At 41.7% G+C, this 21,573-nt stretch overlaps 1 protein-coding gene across 3 annotated transcripts in view; it reads left to right on the top strand.

Annotated features, from left to right (window-relative positions):
• Nucleotides 1–21,573, top strand: part of GRM8 (glutamate metabotropic receptor 8) — a 766,011-nt gene that overhangs the window by 7,205 nt on the left and 737,233 nt on the right. For all 3 annotated transcript variants that reach the window (XM_067746898.1, XM_067746900.1, XM_067746899.1), the window contains exon 2: nucleotides 3,131–3,953. In XM_067746898.1, coding sequence (XP_067602999.1) covers nucleotides 3,444–3,953 — 510 coding nt within the window. In that variant the 5' untranslated portion in view covers nucleotides 3,131–3,443. The remainder of the gene's footprint in view (nucleotides 1–3,130; nucleotides 3,954–21,573) is intronic.

The following is a 21,573-nucleotide window of genomic DNA, read 5'->3' as shown; positions in this document are numbered from 1 at the left end:
AATGATCTACAAGGTACCCATTTACCGTGTACTTAGGACCAGCTGGGAGGGAATGAATGAACAGGAAGGGCTGAGCGAGAGCATTTAATGGTTAAGCCTCCTGGAAGCCCTCCGCCTGAGGGCTCAGAAATAGTGGAAGGTGTCTTCTCCCCTCAGAGGTCGCTTTCAGGAGTGTGGACCTCACGCCTCCTTGAAGAAGTCCATCATCTCAGGTGAGGTTTCTATCAAAGCCCAGAGGAAGGTCCGTTTGAGAGAAAAACTGATTTTAAATCAAGCACAGAACATGAAGTAGAGCTGTCTGGCTCGATAGCACAAAAAGGTCATTTTGTTAAAATTCATTGACGCCCACTAGGATGAGTTCAGATTAAAGCTCACAAGAATTGCCCAAGAGCAAGATTAGGCCCTGCAAGATTATGCGATGCCACCAGATTTATGTAGTTTTCTACAAACTTTCAAATATACGTTTCCTTAGAATTTTAAAGGGAAACTAAGCCTTCCGGTCATCAAGAGTCTGATTTGTATGACAGTGTATCAGAGTTTGAAATAACTGCTGTATTTCGACATTTTGTAAGTAGCTCTGATTTTACTTTCAAAGTGACAAAAGTTTTCAGTAACAATCTCACCAACTGGGCAAATACGGAAAAAGTTGCTGTGCTTTAGTGGAAAATGAGTTGCAGACTAGCTTAGCAACGATCGCTCCTGTTTACCGAGCACTTACCCTGTGCCAGCTACCGCGCTTTCCGTGTGTGCCTTGTGGCATCCCTTTACAGACAAGAAAACCGAGCTTCAGAGCGGTTATGTGCCTTTAATTCTGTATTGCAAAGGAGGAAATTTGAGCAAAAATCCAAGTAAACTGCCCAGTAAATCCCAACCAAAATGGTACCTCTTGTTTTCCATTTAAGTGCATTCATCCCCTAAACAAGACTAACTCCTGTCTCTCTGTTATTTACTCCCCAATCTTTCCCTAACTTAAAGCTCTAAACAGACCTATGAGATGCTAAAGAGACTAAAAAGTATTGCAGACATGAATACCTTTAAAAGAAACTCAATTTTACTACCTCCAGGGCTGTACAACAAGTGGAACTAGGTTAATGCCACATGAGTAGCATAGGTAAGGATGATTTGTAATTAACAGATAGACTGAGTTTATGGTCGTCTATAATTGAAAACCATTTATTCTCTGAAGTGTGTTAAGTACTTGGGAGGTGGCTTGAAGAACGGCATGTCCCCTTCCTTTTCCCCTTCATCATTTCTCCTTCGAGTATCCATTCATTCTGTGCTCTGCCAGAAAGGATACGCTCAGGGTCAGCCCAGCCCTGTGGACTTGGTCACAAGCCCTGAATTAGTCATCAGAGTTAATGAGATTTTACTGTCTTCTAACTGGTCTTCCTCGTGAAACTGTAAAGCACAGTCCTCCTTCTCTTAATGGGCGGTTGGTGTAATCCATGGTCCATCACTTAAATGGTTTCATACAGAAAGTCAAGTTAGCTTTCTAAGTGTTTCCTTTTGTGGAATGCCTGAGGTCAGGCTGCTGCCAACTCACAGATTTTCTGAGGGAGAAGCAGCTGCTAAGAGAATCACGTGTGACGGAATATTAGTCAAGTCATGAGAAAAATCAGAAAAGGACGAAGTATTTTGAGGCCGAATATGGGAAATCCAGGGCTTAGCACGTGCCAGGAGGCAGGAAATGCTTGCCATAGGCAGATGAGGACTGTCCCAGCAGACTGGGCCATGGACTGTATTTCTGAGTGTGCTCCAGGTGTATACTCAGAAATCCCGGGCAGTGGGCTGCTACAAGCCCCCTTTCCTCATCTAAAAGTGAAAAAAGTGCAGCTTTCTCTGAAGGCTTTTGGATATATGTTCAGTTGGCCTCTAGAGAGGCACCATCCTTTCCTTTGGGTTGGGGAGGAACGAAAATTTTATGAACTGGAAATTGAACAAGTGAATGGAAAGCACAACCAGATGTTGGTTGGCTAGGGTAGAGGAGAGTTGTCCAAATTTCAGGTTTCAAACCCATATGTATAAATAGGTGAGCAATGAACATTAGATTAACTATCCTACCAAAATACGCTGGTGCTGTTTATTCTCTTAACCGCATGTGCATTTCAAACATCAGATTCCCTTATGTGAAGTCAGTTCTTGTTTTCAGTTAAACCTCCACAAAAGTCCTTTGAAAGAATCTCATGGCATTCTTTAACAGTGAAGGTCCTAGAATAAAATTTTCCTATAGATTTGCTTGTAGATGTTTTCACTCTAGGTTATTTCTAGTCTTGATGAAATAACTGTTTTCCCCACTGAGTCTGACAAAATTAAGAAGCTCTTCAATAGACCTCTAGCTCTGATTTTCTTTAGTGATTCTAGGATCAAGAAGCGTTTGCTTCAGAACTGTAATCATACCCATTGCTTCCACTCAGACAAATTAATAGGAAACTCTGACAATGGTAATAGGAGTATTTTCACACATAATCTACCCTATGTGTTTAATTTTCAAGTCATTCTTTTGTTATCAGAGAACAATAAGATAATTTACACAAAATAGCCGACATTCTATGTTTAATCTTTTCACAAGCTCTAAAGCTCATACATTTTGGGCTCCTTGGGTGGATTCCTTTCTCTTTTTTTGTGTGTGATTGAGTAATCACTTTTTCCCATTGGGAAATCTGAGGCACCAAAAATGTCATTAACGAATGACTGGCTTGTTGAATACATCACAGAAAACAGCCTTTCTTTCTGATTTTGTGGACGAAATTTAAATGCTAAATTCAGACAGCTGTAAAAAGTAAAAACAGATTTGAAAAGAACTCATGCCATCAATCTCGGGATTTTTACCTTCACAGAAATTGGATTTATTGAAATGAAATTGTACATAAAAATGCTTTCTGATTTGGGAGAATCAACCTAGTTTCTGATACGTTTCTGTTTCCCTTGCTCCACAAGTGTCATCAATCTCTCTGTTTAGCTGCAGTGCAGCCAGGTGTTCAGAATCATAAGGGGACAAAAAGAATTAGTTTCTTACTGAATAGGGAAAATTGAACAATAAAAAAGAGGTCGGTGCAAACAGGGCTTAAAATATGAAAAATGTAGACCCTTTGAACTGAACCCTTTCTTTTTTTTGCTTCCGGCCTTCCAGGAATAATTCTGCTACACGGCTGACTTTAAGGATGTGAATTGGTGACCTCATCCCAACATCAGAACCTCAGCTGTTCCTCTAATTTTTGCATCATTCCAGGCAAGTTGACTTTATACGGAAATAAAATTGAACCTTGGGGTCTGATGGAAATTCACTGTGACATTCAAATCAAGAACACCTGCTGAAACCCACAGAGCCTTTTCCCCATGGGCCCTGATGGTAGCCTCCAGAAGGTACAGCCTCAGGTGGTCCCCCTTCTTCTGTGGCAAGAGTAAACTTTGGGTCTTGGATTGCAACACCACCTGTGGAGAAAATGGTATTCGAGGGAAAGCGATCCGCCTCGTGTCCTTGTTTCTTCCTCCTGACTGCCAAGTTCTACTGGATCCTCACGATGACGCAAAGAGCTCACAGTCAAGAGCATGCCCATTCCATACGAGTGGACGGGGACATCATTTTGGGAGGTCTCTTTCCTGTCCACGCAAAGGGAGAGAGGGGGGTGCCTTGTGGGGAGCTGAAGAAGGAAAAAGGGATCCACAGATTGGAGGCCATGCTTTATGCAATTGACCAGATTAATAAGGACCCTGATCTCCTCTCCAATATCACTCTGGGTGTCCGGATCCTCGACACCTGCTCCAGGGACACCTACGCTTTGGAGCAGTCACTAACGTTCGTGCAGGCTTTGATAGAGAAAGATGCTTCTGACGTGAAGTGTGCTAATGGAGATCCACCCATTTTCACCAAGCCCGACAAGATTTCTGGCGTCATAGGTGCTGCTGCGAGCTCCGTGTCCATCATGGTGGCTAACATTTTAAGACTTTTTAAGGTAGGTAAAGGCACTAGGCAATTCTGACCGTTGTGGAAAGACAATAAATTGTCCTGACTCCAGCTGCAGGTTTAAGAGGAAAGTGAATGTGGTGAAGATGCTCGTAGACCCTCTCAGGGCCACAGTTTCCTCACAGAGAGGCGTTTGTGTCTAGGTTTCTACAAGTGTTGATTTAGTTCCATTTTTAAAAAGAATGAATTGGATTAACTGTGACTTTTTTTTTCTGAACAAACAGAAAGGTGATAATTTCTATGACATGTTGGGTCCTCAGTATCTTGGGATATGCTGTTTATTGAGGCTTATTTTAAAGCAAAGCAAGTGTTTTTCAAGGGTCTGATGAACTCTTAGCTCATTTATCAGATCAGACATTTCTATAGTATTTGAGATTTAAGATAATTTACTTGGTGAAATTTCTTTAACGTGGGATGCTGTGTTATGACAAAAGTTCCTGTGTGGAGAAATAGTATTTATTACCAATGGGTAGATGGGAGTGACACTCTGGGCTAGAAGATGGCCATAAAGTTGTCAGGTTTGTGATAGCTACAGTAGAGCAGAACCTCATTAATTCAGACTGCTCTGAGGCAGACTTAGAATAATTATAGGTAATTCTTGTTGAATTAAAAGTTCAGATTTAGCAGGATAATTCGAGACTTTTTGGTTTAGGTTGGATGATCTATTATCTATAGATTACATTTTGAATAAAATTGGCAAAATAAAACAACACATGGAACAATATTTTGAAAGCATAAAGTCCCATAAACATAAAGTTATTGTAATTCATCTTTCATTAACTTTCTCATTTTATTTATTAACATCCGTTATGTAGTCCTTTGTAATAGACATAATTTTAAAAATGGAAAATACTTTTCACTCTGATTTTTTACTCAACGGGACATGACTTTTCCAGCTTACTCTGAATTAATGAGTCTTCGTTTAATATTGTGAGAAGCTGTTTCTGTGCATATTAGATTTAAAAATATTAAAAGAATATGGAGAAGTTGGACAGATGACAGATATAGTGACAACAATGAACAAAGTGATGGAAAACTTACTTCAGAAAATAGAAGGGTTCGAATCAAAAGCTTTCCGCTTTGAAAGCTGTCTTGGGGGACCATCTAGTCTGGTTCACGTCTGTAACATCCCCGCAGCTTCTGTATGAATTCCCTAAGTTTGGAGGAGAGAATGGTAAGAGGCCCCTTAGTGACTATTTTCAGATGGATGAAATTTTCTCAGATGAGGAGGCTGCTGAGCAGGAGCTCTCTGTGTCTAAGGAGTGCCGAGGAGTCACACACAGGCGTCAGGGAATGCCTGAGATATCTGAGCCAGACGTTAGGAAGAGCCCCTTGGCAAGGAGGAGGACACAAGATTAAAATAGGCAGCCAAGGGTGCTCTAATTGTCCATCTCTGGAAACTTTCAAGGGAAACTGGAAAGTTGTTAGTGATTTCTCTTGGGCTAATTGACCCCTTGCCTGGAGGCAAGATTCAGAACCAGAAGCTCCAGGTTTACCCCAACATCCTGGGATCTTGGATTTCTCCCGCATCCTGATTCTGAGCCGCATGGCATTTTCGGCTCTGGGGTGATGTCCAGCTCCAGCCAGTTTCCCAGTTCTCTTCTCCTCTCTGACTTGATCTCCCTCCCCTGATGCTCCAAAGCATCTCTTTTCTGTTCTTAACTCATCAACACCCACTTTTAGGGAAGGGGAAACTTTCGTGAGGATCATCTCCCTCCTTTTACTCTCCCCTTATAAACTAATTCTGGTTCCCATCAATCCCATCGTAATTCCCGTGAATCCTGTCTCTTTCCTGGAGTCTGGTGCCAAAAGTGGGCAAGGATTTGAGGAGTGGGATGGAGGTGATAATTGCTCAGTTGAGGTTTTCAAAACTTGTTTACATTAATTTTGCTACAGAATCAGCTTATCTGTAAAATGGGGATGTTAACACTGTGTTAGGTTGTTGGATGATTTAATGAGATAATGCAGGTGAAGGATTCCACCAGGACCTGACTGTGTCCTTTGTCTGCTTGGGCTGCCAAAGGGGACCTCGGGCCAACTGAAGGGTAGGTTTTGTTTTTATGCATTCTAGACCTGGCTTCTCTTTACTTTGTTCTTCTCTCACTGACTGGCCAATTCTTGGGTAACTCTGGAGGGACCTTATTTGATCATGTGGGAGAACTACAATACCATTGACTCTGGGCAGAGTCCAGGGCTATAGGTCAAGTCTCGAGACTGTGGTCTGCACATGAATGGGGCTGCCACCCTTTACCAAAGCACAGGGACTGGGTGACTTTTAGCCAGGAGGAGATGTTGGTTATGGTAGATGTCATGACTAAGACCGGTATGCTGGCCTGGAATGAGCATTGAATATATGGAAGCAGATATATTTATGAACCAAATAAGCGGGGCTTGAAAAATCTGTCTTTTACAAGTAAGTGAGAAAATGTAAGTGGTCAGCCCATCTTCCAGCTGAACCTGGAGCCACATGACTGTGAATTGATAATTGCAACTTAATCGCTGTTGTGCCACTTTAGTTTACTTCGACGATTCACATGAGACCTCCAGCCAGCACTCCACACTGATATTAATTATGAAATGGTGATGGTCACTCTTGGAATAGAAAACGTTTCACTTTATGTGTGAATATATATTCTGTTTAAACACATATGCTAGGACTGACATGAAATATTAGAATAGTTATCAAAGGAATGATTAGCAAATTAATGCTTTGGGGATTCGCTTACAGTTCCATTTTGAAAGATAATAATTTGATTAAACAAATGCTATGACCTGAATAAAATTAAACATTTAGGACAGTTTTATGGCGCTTGGGCCCCTCCAGGACAGCATATGACCCATAGTATCTAAAACGATGGCTGGATATCAGTATAGCGCCACTTATTCCTGGATTAATGGAGTCACAGAAGGTCGAGCATCTTGGTTTGGAAAAACACAATTAACCTTGACCATGAGGGGTGTAAACAAGGTCTTGATTAATGAATTTACTTATTGTCCTGCTCAACAATAAGCATTAATTGGGGTTTTTAGAATGTAGCTGGAATCTGTTTAAAATTGTATGGAAAATATTTGGGCTGAAATCAGAAGTAGTCTCCAAAGGTCCCAGTTCTCTTTTTCTGGACAGTCCTGTTAAAGCCATGTGTTATCTGCCTGGGCTACATTGTGAAGGAGACAAAGTCCCCCAGGCATGCCCATCTTCCTCTTCCTTCAGTCTGGCCCTCCTGCGGCAGCCTGTCCTGGCCTCGTAACCCTCTCCATTCTCCTGATTGAAGCCTTGTTTCAGGAAAGGAGCTATGCATGTGTTGTCAGTCATCTGCATATAACATGTCTGTGTTTAAGTCAGAGGAGGATTCTGTTTTCCATGGGATCGCTAATTGTGGTGCAATGAAATGATTTGTCTTTGTTAAGGGGATTCAGGCATTGGGGGGAGGTTCATTTAGCCCCCCAGATCCTGCACCTTGTCGGCGTGAGGGGCAACTCCTCTGCTGTGGTGTATAGCTGGTCCTGCTTTTCTCTAGAGGGAAGGAATGTTGCCCTATCCTTGTTTCTCTTCCTATCAAAGCTCAGGGGCAAATGGTAAAATCAGCCCTTTAACTTCAGCGGAGAATTCGGCAGGGGGTGGAGCCAGACTTCATTGTTGGGTGGGTGTGGGGCGGAAGCTGGCCTGTGGCCTCGCCCCTTGGGGCACTGAATGCCATACTAAACCAATGATTGTCAACCCTGAGTGTGGGCGGGGCTTACACCCTCTCTCCTCATGCCCTGGGGGGGGGGTGTAGGCTATCAAAACTACCTCAGAGGCTTTTCATGTGACAGACACAGTGAGTGAGTGTGTGTCTCCCAACCCCCTCCCTAGAACCATTTTTACTGATTGAAGTATCTCATTTGTCAGGTGTGTTGGGAGTGAAAACAAGTTTGAGAGTCACAGAACAAGACTTCAATGATCTGAACTTTTTAGAAGCACTACACGCAGCCTTGACACACACACACGTACACACACACGTGTCATATATGGGTTAACATGGCGGCAGAGTGGTCACCTAGGTGACTGTTTAATCCCTATACCAAGTTAATGGTTTTAGATAACAGTAGAATCGATTAGGATAATGTGACCCATAACTGCAGAGTAGCAAACCCAGAGAACCCAGAACTGCTCCAACCTACATGAAGGTTAATATGCCATTTCAGTGGCTCCTGTGTTGCAGACAGACCAAAGAAAAGAGGGGTCCAGCTCTCAGATGGAGACTGCTTAGTTTGAAAAGAATTAAAAAAGAATGAGAGGGCCTTTTGGAAATGTTGACTGGGAAGCCCATAATTTAAATTTGTTTTATAAAGCAGTTTCAAGGAATTTGCATATGTTTTATAAAGCGCTCGGATTTTTTCCCCTTTCTAGAACATTTCCACCCCTCTCTTTTAAATTAGAGCAAATCTGTTCCTCAAAACACTAATCATATGTCTTACTTTGAGCAAAGATTGAACATTATAAGTTAAAAATAGCACATTGATAGTAGGAGGTAACACATATTGATGTCCACATAGATGCATTGGGGTTAGAAAAGGACAGTGTCAGATATAATTTCTCTTTCTCATGTTTTTCTGGTGAACTTTACCTAGAGAATTAATTTTCAACTCTTGAAGGATGGGGGTTAGATAGTCTGTGGTGTATACTTCCCAAAGCAATCAAATAGAAATCCACGTGTGGATTATTCTATAATTATCTAGAATTACTTCTAGACAATTTCTCACCATGCTGAAGTGTCCTGGTTATAAGTGGCTAAAACTGACCTTCATGTTAAGTAAGTGAAGTACAGTGAAGCATCCCATTACCCTGGATGTGCTCGCCTACCTGCTATGTTTACAAAGATATATTTTCTTCCAAGAGACTCTACTAGTTGCAGTAACCATTCCCACAAAGCCAAGCATTTTGCGAGTTATTTATTGCATACAATGGGCTTTCTTAACTGTAAACTCTGAACAGGTGTATCTGCCGTATTCAGGCTCATCTAGTTAGATGGGCAGAAAAATGAGCCCAATCAATAAACTCAGCAAGGGGTAACATTTCACGCTTAATCTTATTTGATGGCAAACAGATAATGGAAAATTGAAAGATAGATTCCTTTAGTCAATGCTCTGCTCCTGTAGCAAGCTCTAATTTAGTTTTGTAAAGAGCCTATTCACCTCGGACGAGAGACGATGGATGGTCTCTCTTAGTGGCCTTAAGTTGGGTTACAGGGGGAAATGGGCATGGCCCATGGTCACTGACACAACTCGAAGCCATAGAGACACGTAAGTATGCAGACGTGGTCATGCCACTCCTCTTCTTAAAGTTCTAGTGGCCGCTATTTCTCCCAAGATGAAGGTCTACCTCCACTTCGGGAAGTCTTTTCTTACTTCTCTCCACTACATTAAGTTTCTTTGTTACATGTAACAGAGCTCCACGAGGGCAGGATGATATCCATGATAACCATGAGGGCATATATATCTTGTTTGTTGCTGTTATTTCCAGCACCTAGTATGGGCCTACCTGGGAACCCAATAAATGTTTGCTGAATAAATGAATGAATGAACCATATCTCTCTACCCCTTCCACTTCCTCCACCTCCCTCACCCCAATCCCAGATATTGGAAATAGTAGGTGTTGGGTAGATAGAACAGAAATGGGATTTTGTGTATTTTACTTTTGTACTCATTGACAAAAAGGAACAGAAGGAAGGAGAAGGGGAGAAAGGAAAGGTGGTATATTTTGGGAGTTCCTATATTTTCATGTGCTGCCTCATTTTCCTACCAATTCACATTTTCTCTAAACAGATTTTTAAGATTAAAAATTAAATAAGTAAAAGACACGAGCACATCCTCATTTTGAAAAGTCTAAGCAATGAATAAGTAAATAGTGTAAAATGGAAAGAGACCACATCCAAACACATATCTATTCGTGACGTCACATACATACACAGAATTTTATTAATAGATATGTCTTATGGCTTTCTTTTTCATATAACAATATGCCTGGGAGAGATTTCCATGTTGGCTAATATAGATTCACCTCAGTAATTCTCAACCCTAGCTGCCTGTTAGCATCACCTGGATAGGTTTCAAAAAAGCCCAAACCCTACCCAAGACCAATGAAACTGGGGTGGAGCCCTGGCATTGGTATATTTTAAATGATCATTAGATGATTCTGTTATTTGTCCAGGGCTGAGAACTGTAAAACTTTAACTGCTTGGTTTTTAACTATATGAAGAGAGCATCATTTATTTAATAAATCCCTTACTGATAGGTTACTTGACTTTGATTTCTTAAGGTCATTTATCATTTGAAAAAAAAGTGAAAACAATGCTAGAGGCATTCCAAGCACTATTAGCTCTAGAGTGAATTTTGGTCTCATAGAGCCCCTTCTTGGACCAACAAAGGGGCTGAATTAATGAGTTACCAAAAACACCTTGCTATAAGGCAGACTCACGTGATACAGGCCCACCTCACAGGTGGTGCCTCTTTATGACATGCAGTAACTTAGAACCAGTGTAGTGGTCATGTGCTCAGACCATTAAAGGAGCATCGTGACTTGTTGGGTGAAGCAGATTTTAAACTTGGTGAATTTAAGTATTTCTTACTTTCCCTTTTCCTAACCTCGAAAGGTCTGACATCCTACAGTGAATACTGAAGACCTCTTAAGACGTTACGTAGTGATTAATGCCTATCTTTTGAGTGTTTTAAATAATAAGTTTGTTTTAACTAGCGGCTATGAGTGAGGAGAGGGAAGAGGGGAGAGGCAATAAAGGGGGAGGGGAAAAAAGGGTTATTATGGGATTATATGAAATCGTGTGTGAAACTTTTGAAAGTCGTAAAGCACTATAGAATTTAAAGAATCTTTGATCCAATTTAAATAAATAAATAAATAATAACGAGGTTGTTTTGAAAGTAGTGAGGAGTCTTTCCAAGAGAATGGCTTGTGACAGTGCTATACACTTTTTTTTTTTTTTTTTTTTGCGGCACGGGGGCGTCTCACTATTGTGGCCTCTCCCATTGCGGAGCACAGGCTCCAGACGCGCAGGCTCCGGACGCGCAGACTCCAGACGCGCAGGCTCAGCGGCCATGGCTCACGGGCCCAGCCGCTCCACGGCATGTGGGATCTTCCCAGACCGGGGCACGAACCCGTGTCCCCTGCATCGGCAGGAGGACTCTCAACCACTGTGCCATCAGAGAAGCCCAAGACTTGATTTTTTTTTAAAGAGAAGTTTTAGCTTACAGCACAATTGAAGACGGCAGTGGTTTTATTTGGTTTCAGGACTGGTTTCTTCCCAGACTCTTCAGAAGATAACTTTTTACAACCAACAGCTGTACTTTCTGCGGGAAGACTTAGCATCCGAGGGCTGCCCCTGGCTCCTGCCCAGTAGCTCTCAAACTCTAGCATGCATCCAAATCGCCCAGAGGCTTTGTGAAGCGTGGAAGCTGAGTCCCCACCCCACCCCTGCCGGCAGAGCTTCTGAGTCGGTAAGTCTGGGTTGGGGTCTGAGACCTGGCACTGCTAGCGGTAACCGGGTGATGCTGATGCTGCCGTTTCGCAGACCACACTTTGAGAAACTCTGCTCCGTGCAAATCGTCCGCTGGCTGACTTAGCAAGTCAAAGTACACAAGACAAAAATGAGGTTGAACAATGTTCTGTCTGGCAGCGGCCTTTTTTCTTTTGATTCATGCCTGGTTGAATTTCTGTTCTTATTGGTCATAATCACAGCAGCTGCTGTATGGATCTATTTTTAATTGTGTGCTCTTTTGGAAGCTGTGTTCCTTATTAAATAATGTGTGGCTCAGGAGTGATGGTCAGCAGAATGGTCACTTGAACAGGGTTCCTAAAGCAGGGTCACTCAGATGGTCACTTTGCCTCATTTTTATTACCTGTGACAGTGGAGCAGACCGATTTAAGAAACCTGGACTTAAGATATACATTGACAGGGGATTGAGAAGAGTAAGTGACGAAAGAGGCTGCGATTTGTCTCAGCTACCAGCGATTTGTCTTCAGAAACCATGACAGCTACCTCCTGATTTCCATTATGCAATGAGATTGCAAATAACATTCCACAGCAGTCTTAATCAACAGAGGGTCACAAGAGGCCCTTTACCCACAGTGAGGGAAAAGGGCCTATTTACCCATTTAATTGGTAAAACACATTCTCTGGCAAAAGACAGAGACATCTCTTTCAGCTGTAATAGGGACTTTCCCTATCTCTAAGCACCGTTAATAACATAAAAATATACATGTAATCTTCATGTATTTTAAATACATAATGAGCACCAGGCTGGTGGGGTGGGAAGGGGTCCAGGTATAGCATTGTCCAAAGCCACCTTTATCTGTTTCCAGAACGAGGCCAATCTCTGCTGCTTTATTTCATTTGGCCCAGCAAGCTGATAGACATGTGTTTTCAATGTTGGCCATTTGTCTCCTTCCAAGACTCTCCCAGGCTCCCTCTGTGCTTGGGGAGGCTGGGTTCCTTGGTACAATGTAGCCCCAGATCTACTGGTTAGGCCCACCTTCGAAGTCATAAAGTGCCACCCTGGGCTCCCGTGGGATGTGAGGATGGTGATGTATTCTTGCTCCAGCTCACCCTTGCTTCCCTTTACATGAATCGAGAGTGAATTCTAACTTTTATTAGTGTTTGTGCTATTTCTTACATTTTAACTTTAAGTATTTAATATTGTGACAATTCTATGTAGTAGAGTTCTCAAAGTGATTTGTCATCTCAGCTCTGAGACTGTTTGCATTTATATTGTTTAGAGAACAAATGGCATATCATTCCTATGCAGATATGTTGTAGAGATATTTGTGTCCTATAGATATTCATCCTCAGGAGCTGTCTTTTCAAATTATAGATTATTGTAATATTTATCTAGTGGTTCTTGATACTCTTTGGAGTAGAACAGATTAATGTGAATTATATGAAATAGGTCAGGCTTTGTAGTCAGACTTCTGGGTTCAAATTCTGATGTAACACTTATTAGCTATATTACCTTAAGTACACTAGTTAATCTCTCTAAATCTTAGCTTTCTTTTCTGTGTGTGTGTGTGTTTAAATTAAAAAATTTTTTATTGGAGTACAGTTGATTTACAATGTTGTGTTAGTTTCAGGTGTACAGCAAAGTGATCTAAACGTTAGCTTTCTTACATCTGAAGAGTAGATAATGATAGTACCTCCTTCATAAGGTCTTAAATGAAGATAAGGTAAAGTGCGTGAAGTCCTAAGTAGGATCCCTGATACATAGTTGTGATGATGATAGTGAGGAGGGAGATGTTGACGTCCACGTTAGTAGGATATTCATCTTGAGTTAGACCTCTACTTCAGTACTCAAGCGGCCATACTGATTTGCCTTATTTTGTAAACAATGGCAGGTTAGCATTAAAGATGCTGTCACTGACCAAGAAACAATGCAATCAATAGGTCCAAATAGGCTCTGACATGGAGCTAAGCTGTCTCGTTTGCCTGAAGGCCAAGCATGAGACTGGGACCTCACCAACCTCACGCTCCAGCCAGTTGAGCTAAGGAAGCAGTGGGCTTCTGTTCTTTGCAAATCCATGTCTTAGGTGGTAAGAGTCAGTTTTGTTTAATGAACAGACAGCCAAGGGAAAGATTGGATGACCCAGAGACAAGCTGTGCTAAATTTTAAGGTTATATCAGCACGCAAAAGTGCCACTGGGGTTCAGTTGTGGAAAACAATGAAAACAACAACAAATTCTGGCTCCTTTGGACTCTTTCCCAGTACCCCTGGTTTGATGGTTAAGAGGTGGAGCCGTGGTGTGGACGAGCGGCTGACTAACCCTCAAGGCTGCAGGCAGTGTTTAAGTCTGTCTTTTGGGTTGGAATTCCCTTTCTTTCTTTCTTTTTTTTTCACACACACACACTGTATTTTATTTTTACAAGAGATAAATAAACTGACAGCAAGCATTGTAAATGGATGACCACAACAAAAGCAACAGTGATTGAGATGACCAAACACGAAACACACTCATGCTATGTCATAATATTGACATTCAGTCCTGGAATCTTCCACTGTAACAGCTCCTTTACTTTGCAGTGAAAATTGATTTGTATATTTTTTGCCTCTGAATCCTTGTGGGATTTTTTTTTTTTATTCAAACAGAAAGTCACAAAAATAATCATCCTCATCAGTTCACTCAGTCCCATGTAATTAAATTTTTTTTTTCATCTTGATCTTTTGTTAGTGAAATTCCCTTTCTTTGCCATGTTTGGTACAATGATCCAATGTAGATGGAAACATAGGCCCACTGTGGGCAAAGAACACTATCCTTTTATTGAGGGAATACTTTTATGGACTACATAATACTTACACCCATTACCTTCTGATACAAATGTCAGAAATGGAAGCACTAAAAAGATTCAGAAGTACTTTCTCTAGAAGTCACATTCATTTTTGGACAACCAGAAAAATAGTGGGACTAAACATATAAAACTTTGACTAACACTAGGACCTCTCATGTTCCACCTGTTGAAAATATAAATAATTCAGTCAAACATATCAATTATGGCCTGGTACATTTTCATTTTAATCAAACATGGATAGTTTACTGAAATGTGAAAAGACTCCTCAGGGAAAGAGAAGTGGTATTTATTTTTTTTTAATTTTATTTATTTTTTTATTCAAACAGAAAGTCACCAAAATTATAATCAGCCTCATCAGTTCACTCAGTCCCATGTAATTAATTTTTTTCATCTTGATCTTTTGTTAGCACTTTTATGAGTTTATCAGTTTTCCATTAGAGTTCTGAAAATGCTTATTCATTCAGTTCAGCAGTACAGTCAGTTACCAGAAACCTGTACTTGTCAGAGTCTTTTCCATGAATTCCTTGAAGATGAAACCCTTTTATAGGAACATATTTGCAAAAGCATCAGAGTACACCCAGAACTGTCTGTAAATGACAAAAGACTTAAAAATGACCACGGAGAAGTGGTAGTTTTGCAATGCAGAATTCTGCCGTCTTTGCAGGAAGGACAGAATCCTATCACAGTGTTACTTGCTGAATAGTTCTTGGTATTGTTCTTTGACCTCAGTAAGTGTGAAAGCTCTTTTTTTCCCACCAAGACAAGCAGAATACGGTGAAGAAATACCAATATATTACCCACTTATTCTCGTTCTTTAACTTAACAGGTGAACTAGGTACTAGCCAATCCCCAGCAGGTGTTTGGGTTTATTCAGCATCCTGGAAGTATATGGTGTTTGACACTCCTGGGGATAACTAAGCAAGAAATAGAAGATTCAAAGCTTTTACATCGCTTAGAATCTCATTGGGGAGAAATCACTAACACATATACAATAGCAACGAACAGTATAAAACGATGTGATAAGGCTGTGATATGGTGCCAGGGTTTAGAAGAGAGGCCGACTTCACCTGAGGAAGCTGCAGCTATGAGTCGAGTTACCCGTGGTAATGCGGGATCGGCCTGGGCCTAGAGGGATGGGTAGGAGTGTATAAACCAGAGGCCAGGGGAGGAGAAGGGCTCTTCCAGGTGTGGGGAATCCCAGAACCTTTGACCTGATGCCTTCAGCTCCGTGAAGACGGAAGTAAGTGGAAACCTTATTTCTTCTGCTTAGCATCTCTCTGCTATGGCAAAACTTCAAAGGGCCCCTTTAAGAGTCTTCTAGGAGGACTGAAAACGGGGAGGGTTGGAGGGTTATGTCCCGAAAGGCGGGACCTCAGTTAAAATCCAAGCAAGTGGGTACTGAGCATCCAGAGGCCAGAAATCTAAGCCCTCTAGTTCAGGGTAGGAGTAGATACAGGAGGTGAATTGCTCTGCGATTCAAGCAAGGAGCTAGTGGACCCCAGAGAATTCCTACCCCCAGCCCCCATTTTTGCACTTTGGAAATCCATGTAGCTTAAGATCAAAAAAAATTTTTTTCATCTGCCACCTGCCTATCTTGACTGTTTATACTGTTCTCATTAAACATAGATACACAATTAATTGCTGAGAGAGAAATTAAACGCATTATCAGTGAATCGATTTTATTTGCCTCAATCCAATAAGGAAAGCCAGTGTTCTCGAGAGGGTCACAGCTTCTCCTTGCTGTCTTCTTGAGCCTTGAGTAAACTGGGAGTAATCATATCTGCACTTTCTCCATTTCACAAAGTGGTAATAGATCTCAGTAAGGTAAAAAAATTTGGAGAATTTACAATATTCGAAGTGTAAAGAATTTTGAGTGACTTGGAAATAGGTTCTGTATTGAAAATGGCATAACTGCTTATTTTTTTTCTTCATGCTGTGGTACTTTAACTTGTAATTTCTACTCTCGTTACCCCACCGATTTAAATGGGAGCTCGATGGGAGATGTTTTGTTGTCTTTGAAACCACTGGGTTGGAATTTTAAATCCTTGGGTATTTTTTTCCCCTCTGCCTGAGGAGAAAAGATACCGGAAATTCCATTTTTTAGTTTGGATTACCTCGTTTCATTTATATGCATACAGCTAAAGTACCTAGTGAGTTTTGCATGTGTGTAACTTAATATTTACAGGTAACACCTTGATGCAAGTAAAATAGATTAAGTGGAGAATATTTTCCCCACAGTATCCTTCTCTAACAAAAATAAGATAACCCAGCACCACTCCTTAAATGAATGCCCCATCTGTCACCTCCATGCTGATCTGAGCCAACACGGTCCTGAGAGCGGTGCCCGGCCGAGGGTCTGCGTGTGAAGCAGGGTGAGTTTAAGCACATGCTGGGAGAATCAGGATTTTAAGCTCCAAACTTGTATTTACCCTTAAGTGTTTCTCTGAACTATGAGGAACTAAAATGAAAACCTGTCTTTTTGGACTGTAATTACAGTTAAATTTCAGCCTCTCCTGATCAGTGTCAGGCATAGAATGTGATAAGAAGAAATTTAGTTGTTAAATCAGTGATCTAAAATACTGTAGTAGTCCAAGGTTGATGAATAAATATTATTTTAACATCTTATTTAAAACATTTCATGGTGTTTAATAGCATCAATATTTCATTCTAGTAAAGTGGTACAACTTTAGGATTTGACGTGAAAGAAATGTAAAACCTATAAATAATGCTGATCACGTCTACATGATGAGAATTACCCTTAAAAAGCTATGCCCAGTTAGAAAACTGATCTTATGAAGGAAAAGTACACAGTTTTGCATTGTACTTTGTTTTATATAACTCAGTTAAATTCAGTAGAAGACTTAACACCATTTTAAGATATCGTATCCACTAATAAACATTTAAAAAATGTTTTGGGAAGCTTGGCACAGAGTAATTTATTTATTATTTTACAGTTGTTTTCCCTAGTTCCCCAAATACTTGGCTTTGTGGAACCTCAGGGATGGAAGGCATTTCTGAGATCGTCTATTGAAGCCTTTCATCCAAAGCAGAATCTCATCTATTAAGCTCCTTAATACTTAGTGATTCAGTGCTGCCTTTTGTACCACTTAATTGTGTTAAACATCCATCTCCACTCAATCCCCCTGTAGAGAATAATGCTCTTGAGGGCAGGAAACATGTCTTACTCATCTTTATGTCTCTGAGAGTACCTGGCATGGTCCTTGGCACAGAGAGGTACGAAAAGAATGCATCCTGACAATGCATTTAAACACTTGATGCTAATAATCTCACAAACTGGCCCACTCCGTTTTGTAATGGCATTCTTTTTTTTTTCTCTCTTCTGACTTGAAATCTTCTTCCCCCTTGAGCAGTTTTAGGAATGGCTTTAATTCCAAAAGGGATGTGGAAGCCCACCCAGTCATTTGGAGGGTGAGGCAATCCTGATGCTCAAGGTGGGAACAGAGGTCATGGTCAATCACTTCTACCCATTGGCCCTGCTCCTGTCTTCTGATGCGTCTCTTTTTTTTATGGGACAGTTCTTCAGATGTTTGAAGGTCCTGGTTGTCCTGAGTCTTGAGTTCTCCAGGCTAAAAGTTTCTACTGTTTAATCTGCTCCTGACAGTAACAGCATAAGAGCTAACATTTACTGAGAGCTTCTTAAATGCCAGCCAGGCATTGTGCTAAACACTTAGCATGCCTGATCTTATTTGATCCCAGGTACAAATCCATCAGATAAGTATGGTTTTCAGATGAGGAAATGAGGCTTCCCTAAGCTTCCTTACATAACTTAGAAAGTCATAGTCAAGCCATAGTCATACCTTGGTCTGACAGATGCAAAAGCTCATGCTTTCAACCACTGCTTTGCACAGTCTTCCATACAGTATGATTTCAAATCCTTTCTGTTATGGTTTCTTTCCCCTGAATATACTCCTGCTGTTAGTTTAACCCTACTCTAAGTGAAATTCGTTTTTCCTTGCCATTCTAGAAGATTGCCTTTGAGCAGGGAAGTTAACGTGGAGGGCTTCAACTCTCTAAGCCTCATACTCTCAGAGTGGAAGTGGCCAGGATGGCAGGTGGCCTGGCCCAGCACATCCTCAGTGGGCAGTGGCCTGGATATAAGAATGGAGTCTGACCGCCATGACCCCGTGTGCCTTTCCTGCTCCTGGGAAATGTTAGGAAACGTGTTCTCCTTCAGCACTGTGGATGGGAGCTTCCTACTGCACCAGATGTTTTTTGAGGAGGAGGCTGGATGGGAAGAATTTGTATTTTTACAGATGGCCGGAGCAGTTTATGTATCAGGAAGTTTTCCATGGAAGGACTAACACATCCAAAATTGTTCTTTGAAGTTAATGGCAGGATGTGGTGAAACTACTTGGACCTCAGGAAAACACAGAGACACTAAAACAAATGCATGTGGTTTGTACCTACTCCCTTCCCAAACTAAAATATGACCCATGACAGCGTTTCCTCAACACACGGGACCAATTTCTAGATCAGATGGAGAGATGATACAATGAACATATTTGTGTTAAGGTTCCTTCCTTTAGTCCTCATTTCCACTGAGTCTAGTCTAGAATGGTCGGCTGGAGATGTTGGGACCAAAGTTTGTATGATATTATCAATGTCGGAAAAGCAGACGACTCATTTTCACATACGTGAGGAGAGACCAGAGTTCTAATCCTATTTCGTGTACCTTGGCAGAGGAAGAGAGTTGGGTTTTTAAAGCCACTTTTGGGGGGTAGACTTGGTGAGCAGCCCCAGGTGTCCACCGGTTGTCCAGCTGCTGTGTGTTTGCTGTCATCCTACCACCCTCATTTTTCCTCTGTTAACCTGCCTTGTTATTTCACCCCAAGGCTTTTTTAACCCAAGCTAGAATGGATTTAGCCCTACAAACCTTTGCTTTGAAAACACTTTTGATCTTTTTAGAGTTCCTGTAGGTTTTCCTGTGAGATAAAAATAGCTCTTTGTACCTTTTGTTTCCATGGTAATGGATTCCAGGACTACCTTAGAAAACCGCTAACTTCATGTGCCAGTGGGAAGTTGGAGCGTGATGGTCTAATACAGTAAACATCAACCCACCTGTATGAGGAGAGAAATACCGTAGAACCACGGTCAAGACACGATGTGACCATATATATTTTTACTGCAGTCAGCGGAATTTGGAAAGTGACTCCCGCATTGCAGGCAAATGGCTTGGGAGCGTTAGCATGAAATTTAGTGTTCACTAATCAGCTCAAGGCGGAAAGAGCCAAATTAACTTGAGGCATTGATTTCAAATTTAACAGTATTTAAAAAGCCGTGAAACCCTGTTTCTGAATTTTCAGCAATCTTCCAGAGTTTTCCAAGTTGCCAGGCCTGCTCTTGGGAAGTCAAAGGAGGATGTAGGTGTAGGAGAGCCTTCCTTGAGCTGTTTGCCTTTCGGTGAAAGGAAGATTGTATCCAGAAACTCAAGGGAATCTACCTGGTATTGTCTTCAAATACACCTTTTAGGAACCTGGGATACAGACCAGAACTCAGTAGAAAAATCTATTAGAGTTCGCTAAAGACAAGGCAAACATAAACAGCAGAGATTTTGGGGGGAAAAAATAGAACTACTACTTTTATGAAAAGCCTTAGGTTTCTGAGTTTGTGGAAGGAGAAGGAATAATTAGATTTTTTTGGGTCAACTTCGACTCTGCCCCTACAACCCTGCTCTTTGTTATCTACCTCCTAAGGGAGAAAAGCAAGAGGAAAGAGAAAAGACGAAAGGAAGGAAAGACGAGGGGAGAGGAGAAAGGAAGATTGGAGGTGTGTGCCAAGCTGATTGTGCTTATTTGGAAGGAGAGGATGAATCCGAGCCCCTTTTTTTTCCTAATGTGGATTTTAATATTTAAAATTACCAGTGCCATCATCGAGAATATTAAGATACTTTTATGCTGAACTGATTAAAATTACATTTGCAATAATGAATGACATGAAATGTACACATATCATCCCCAGGATATTTGTACATTTTTCTTTTTTTAAAGCTTAAAAATCATAAACAACTGTAATGGAAGGTTTTCAGAAGCATTCTTCTAAGAGACACAGGGCCGGCAGGTCCTATGAAGTGGTTTACCGTAACACTGGGGGCTCCCCACCTGCCTGGAAGGATTCGGGAGTCCTGCCTCTAATACAATGAAAGGGAGGTTGAACTGCACTGGAACTCAGGATTCATTTTCTTTTTAGTATTTCTAAGACTGAAGATGCCTGTGAAAGTAAGTCTTTATATCTGGTAGGGAGAGTTTACCAAGGCTGCCTGATTCTGAACTCAGCTCATTTCTTTAAGCATTTGGGGCGCGGCTCCACACAACACACACTTGTTTCTTTCCTCTGTCCAAGCTGCATCCAACCTTCATCAAAGCCACCTGAATTAATTTTTTCCAGCAGTATAGGTTGTAGAGTGGGGCTTTTGGCTTTTGTAACTGGCATGTAAATATACCATACTCCCCCTGCAGGGGGCCTCCACTGTGCTGAAGGTTAGCGGAGACCCAGCCCCGGGCAAGGAGCCCCTTTGGGTGTGCTGGCAGGTCAGCCTGATGGCTTTGATGATGAAACCTTCCATGATTGTCAGTACGAACATCCCCAACCCACTGTAATTCCTGAGGCAAAGTTCTGTGGAATTGCCTGGAGGGTTCCTCCCCTTGGCCCTGCCCCAAAGGTACACCCCTGAGCAGCAGGGAGACTGCTCTCCTCCATGAAAAGGGTCTAGTTAGCTCGGGAGTAACCCTGGCATAGGAGGTGGAGGTGCCTCTACCCACCCCCACTCCCTCCTCCTCAGTCTCTCCTTTGCCCTCTTCCTGCTTCCCTGTGGGCTGCTTGAACATTTTATAGAATTCCATTTTGATTTATCGGTTGTGTGGTTTTTTTTAAAAATTAATTTATCTTTATGTTCGGCTGCATTGGGTCTTCGTTGCTGCACACGGGCTTTCTCTAGTTGCGGTGAGCGGGGGCTACTCTTTGTTGTGGTGCGCGGGCTTCTCATTGCGGTGGCTTCTCTTGTTGCGGAGCACAGGCTCTGGGCTAACAGGCTTCAGTAGTTGTGGCTCACGGGCTCAGTAGCTGTGGCTCGCAGACTCTAGAGCACAGGCTCAGTAGTTGTGGCCCACGGGCTTAGTTGCTCCACGGCATGTGGGATCTTCCTGGAGCAGGGCTCGAGCCCGTGTCCCCTGCATTGGTTTAGGGTGTATCTCTTTATGTAGCTTTTTTTATTGGTTGTTCTGTGTATTACATTTATATACAAATGATTTATCACCGTCTCCT

The sequence above is a fragment of the Pseudorca crassidens genome, chromosome 8 (genome assembly GCF_039906515.1).
Source record: "Pseudorca crassidens isolate mPseCra1 chromosome 8, mPseCra1.hap1, whole genome shotgun sequence".
In the NCBI taxonomy this organism is placed as follows: Eukaryota; Metazoa; Chordata; class Mammalia; order Artiodactyla; family Delphinidae; genus Pseudorca; species Pseudorca crassidens.
Note: the sequence above shows the minus strand (reverse complement) of the source record. Positions and strands in the feature narration are given on the sequence as shown.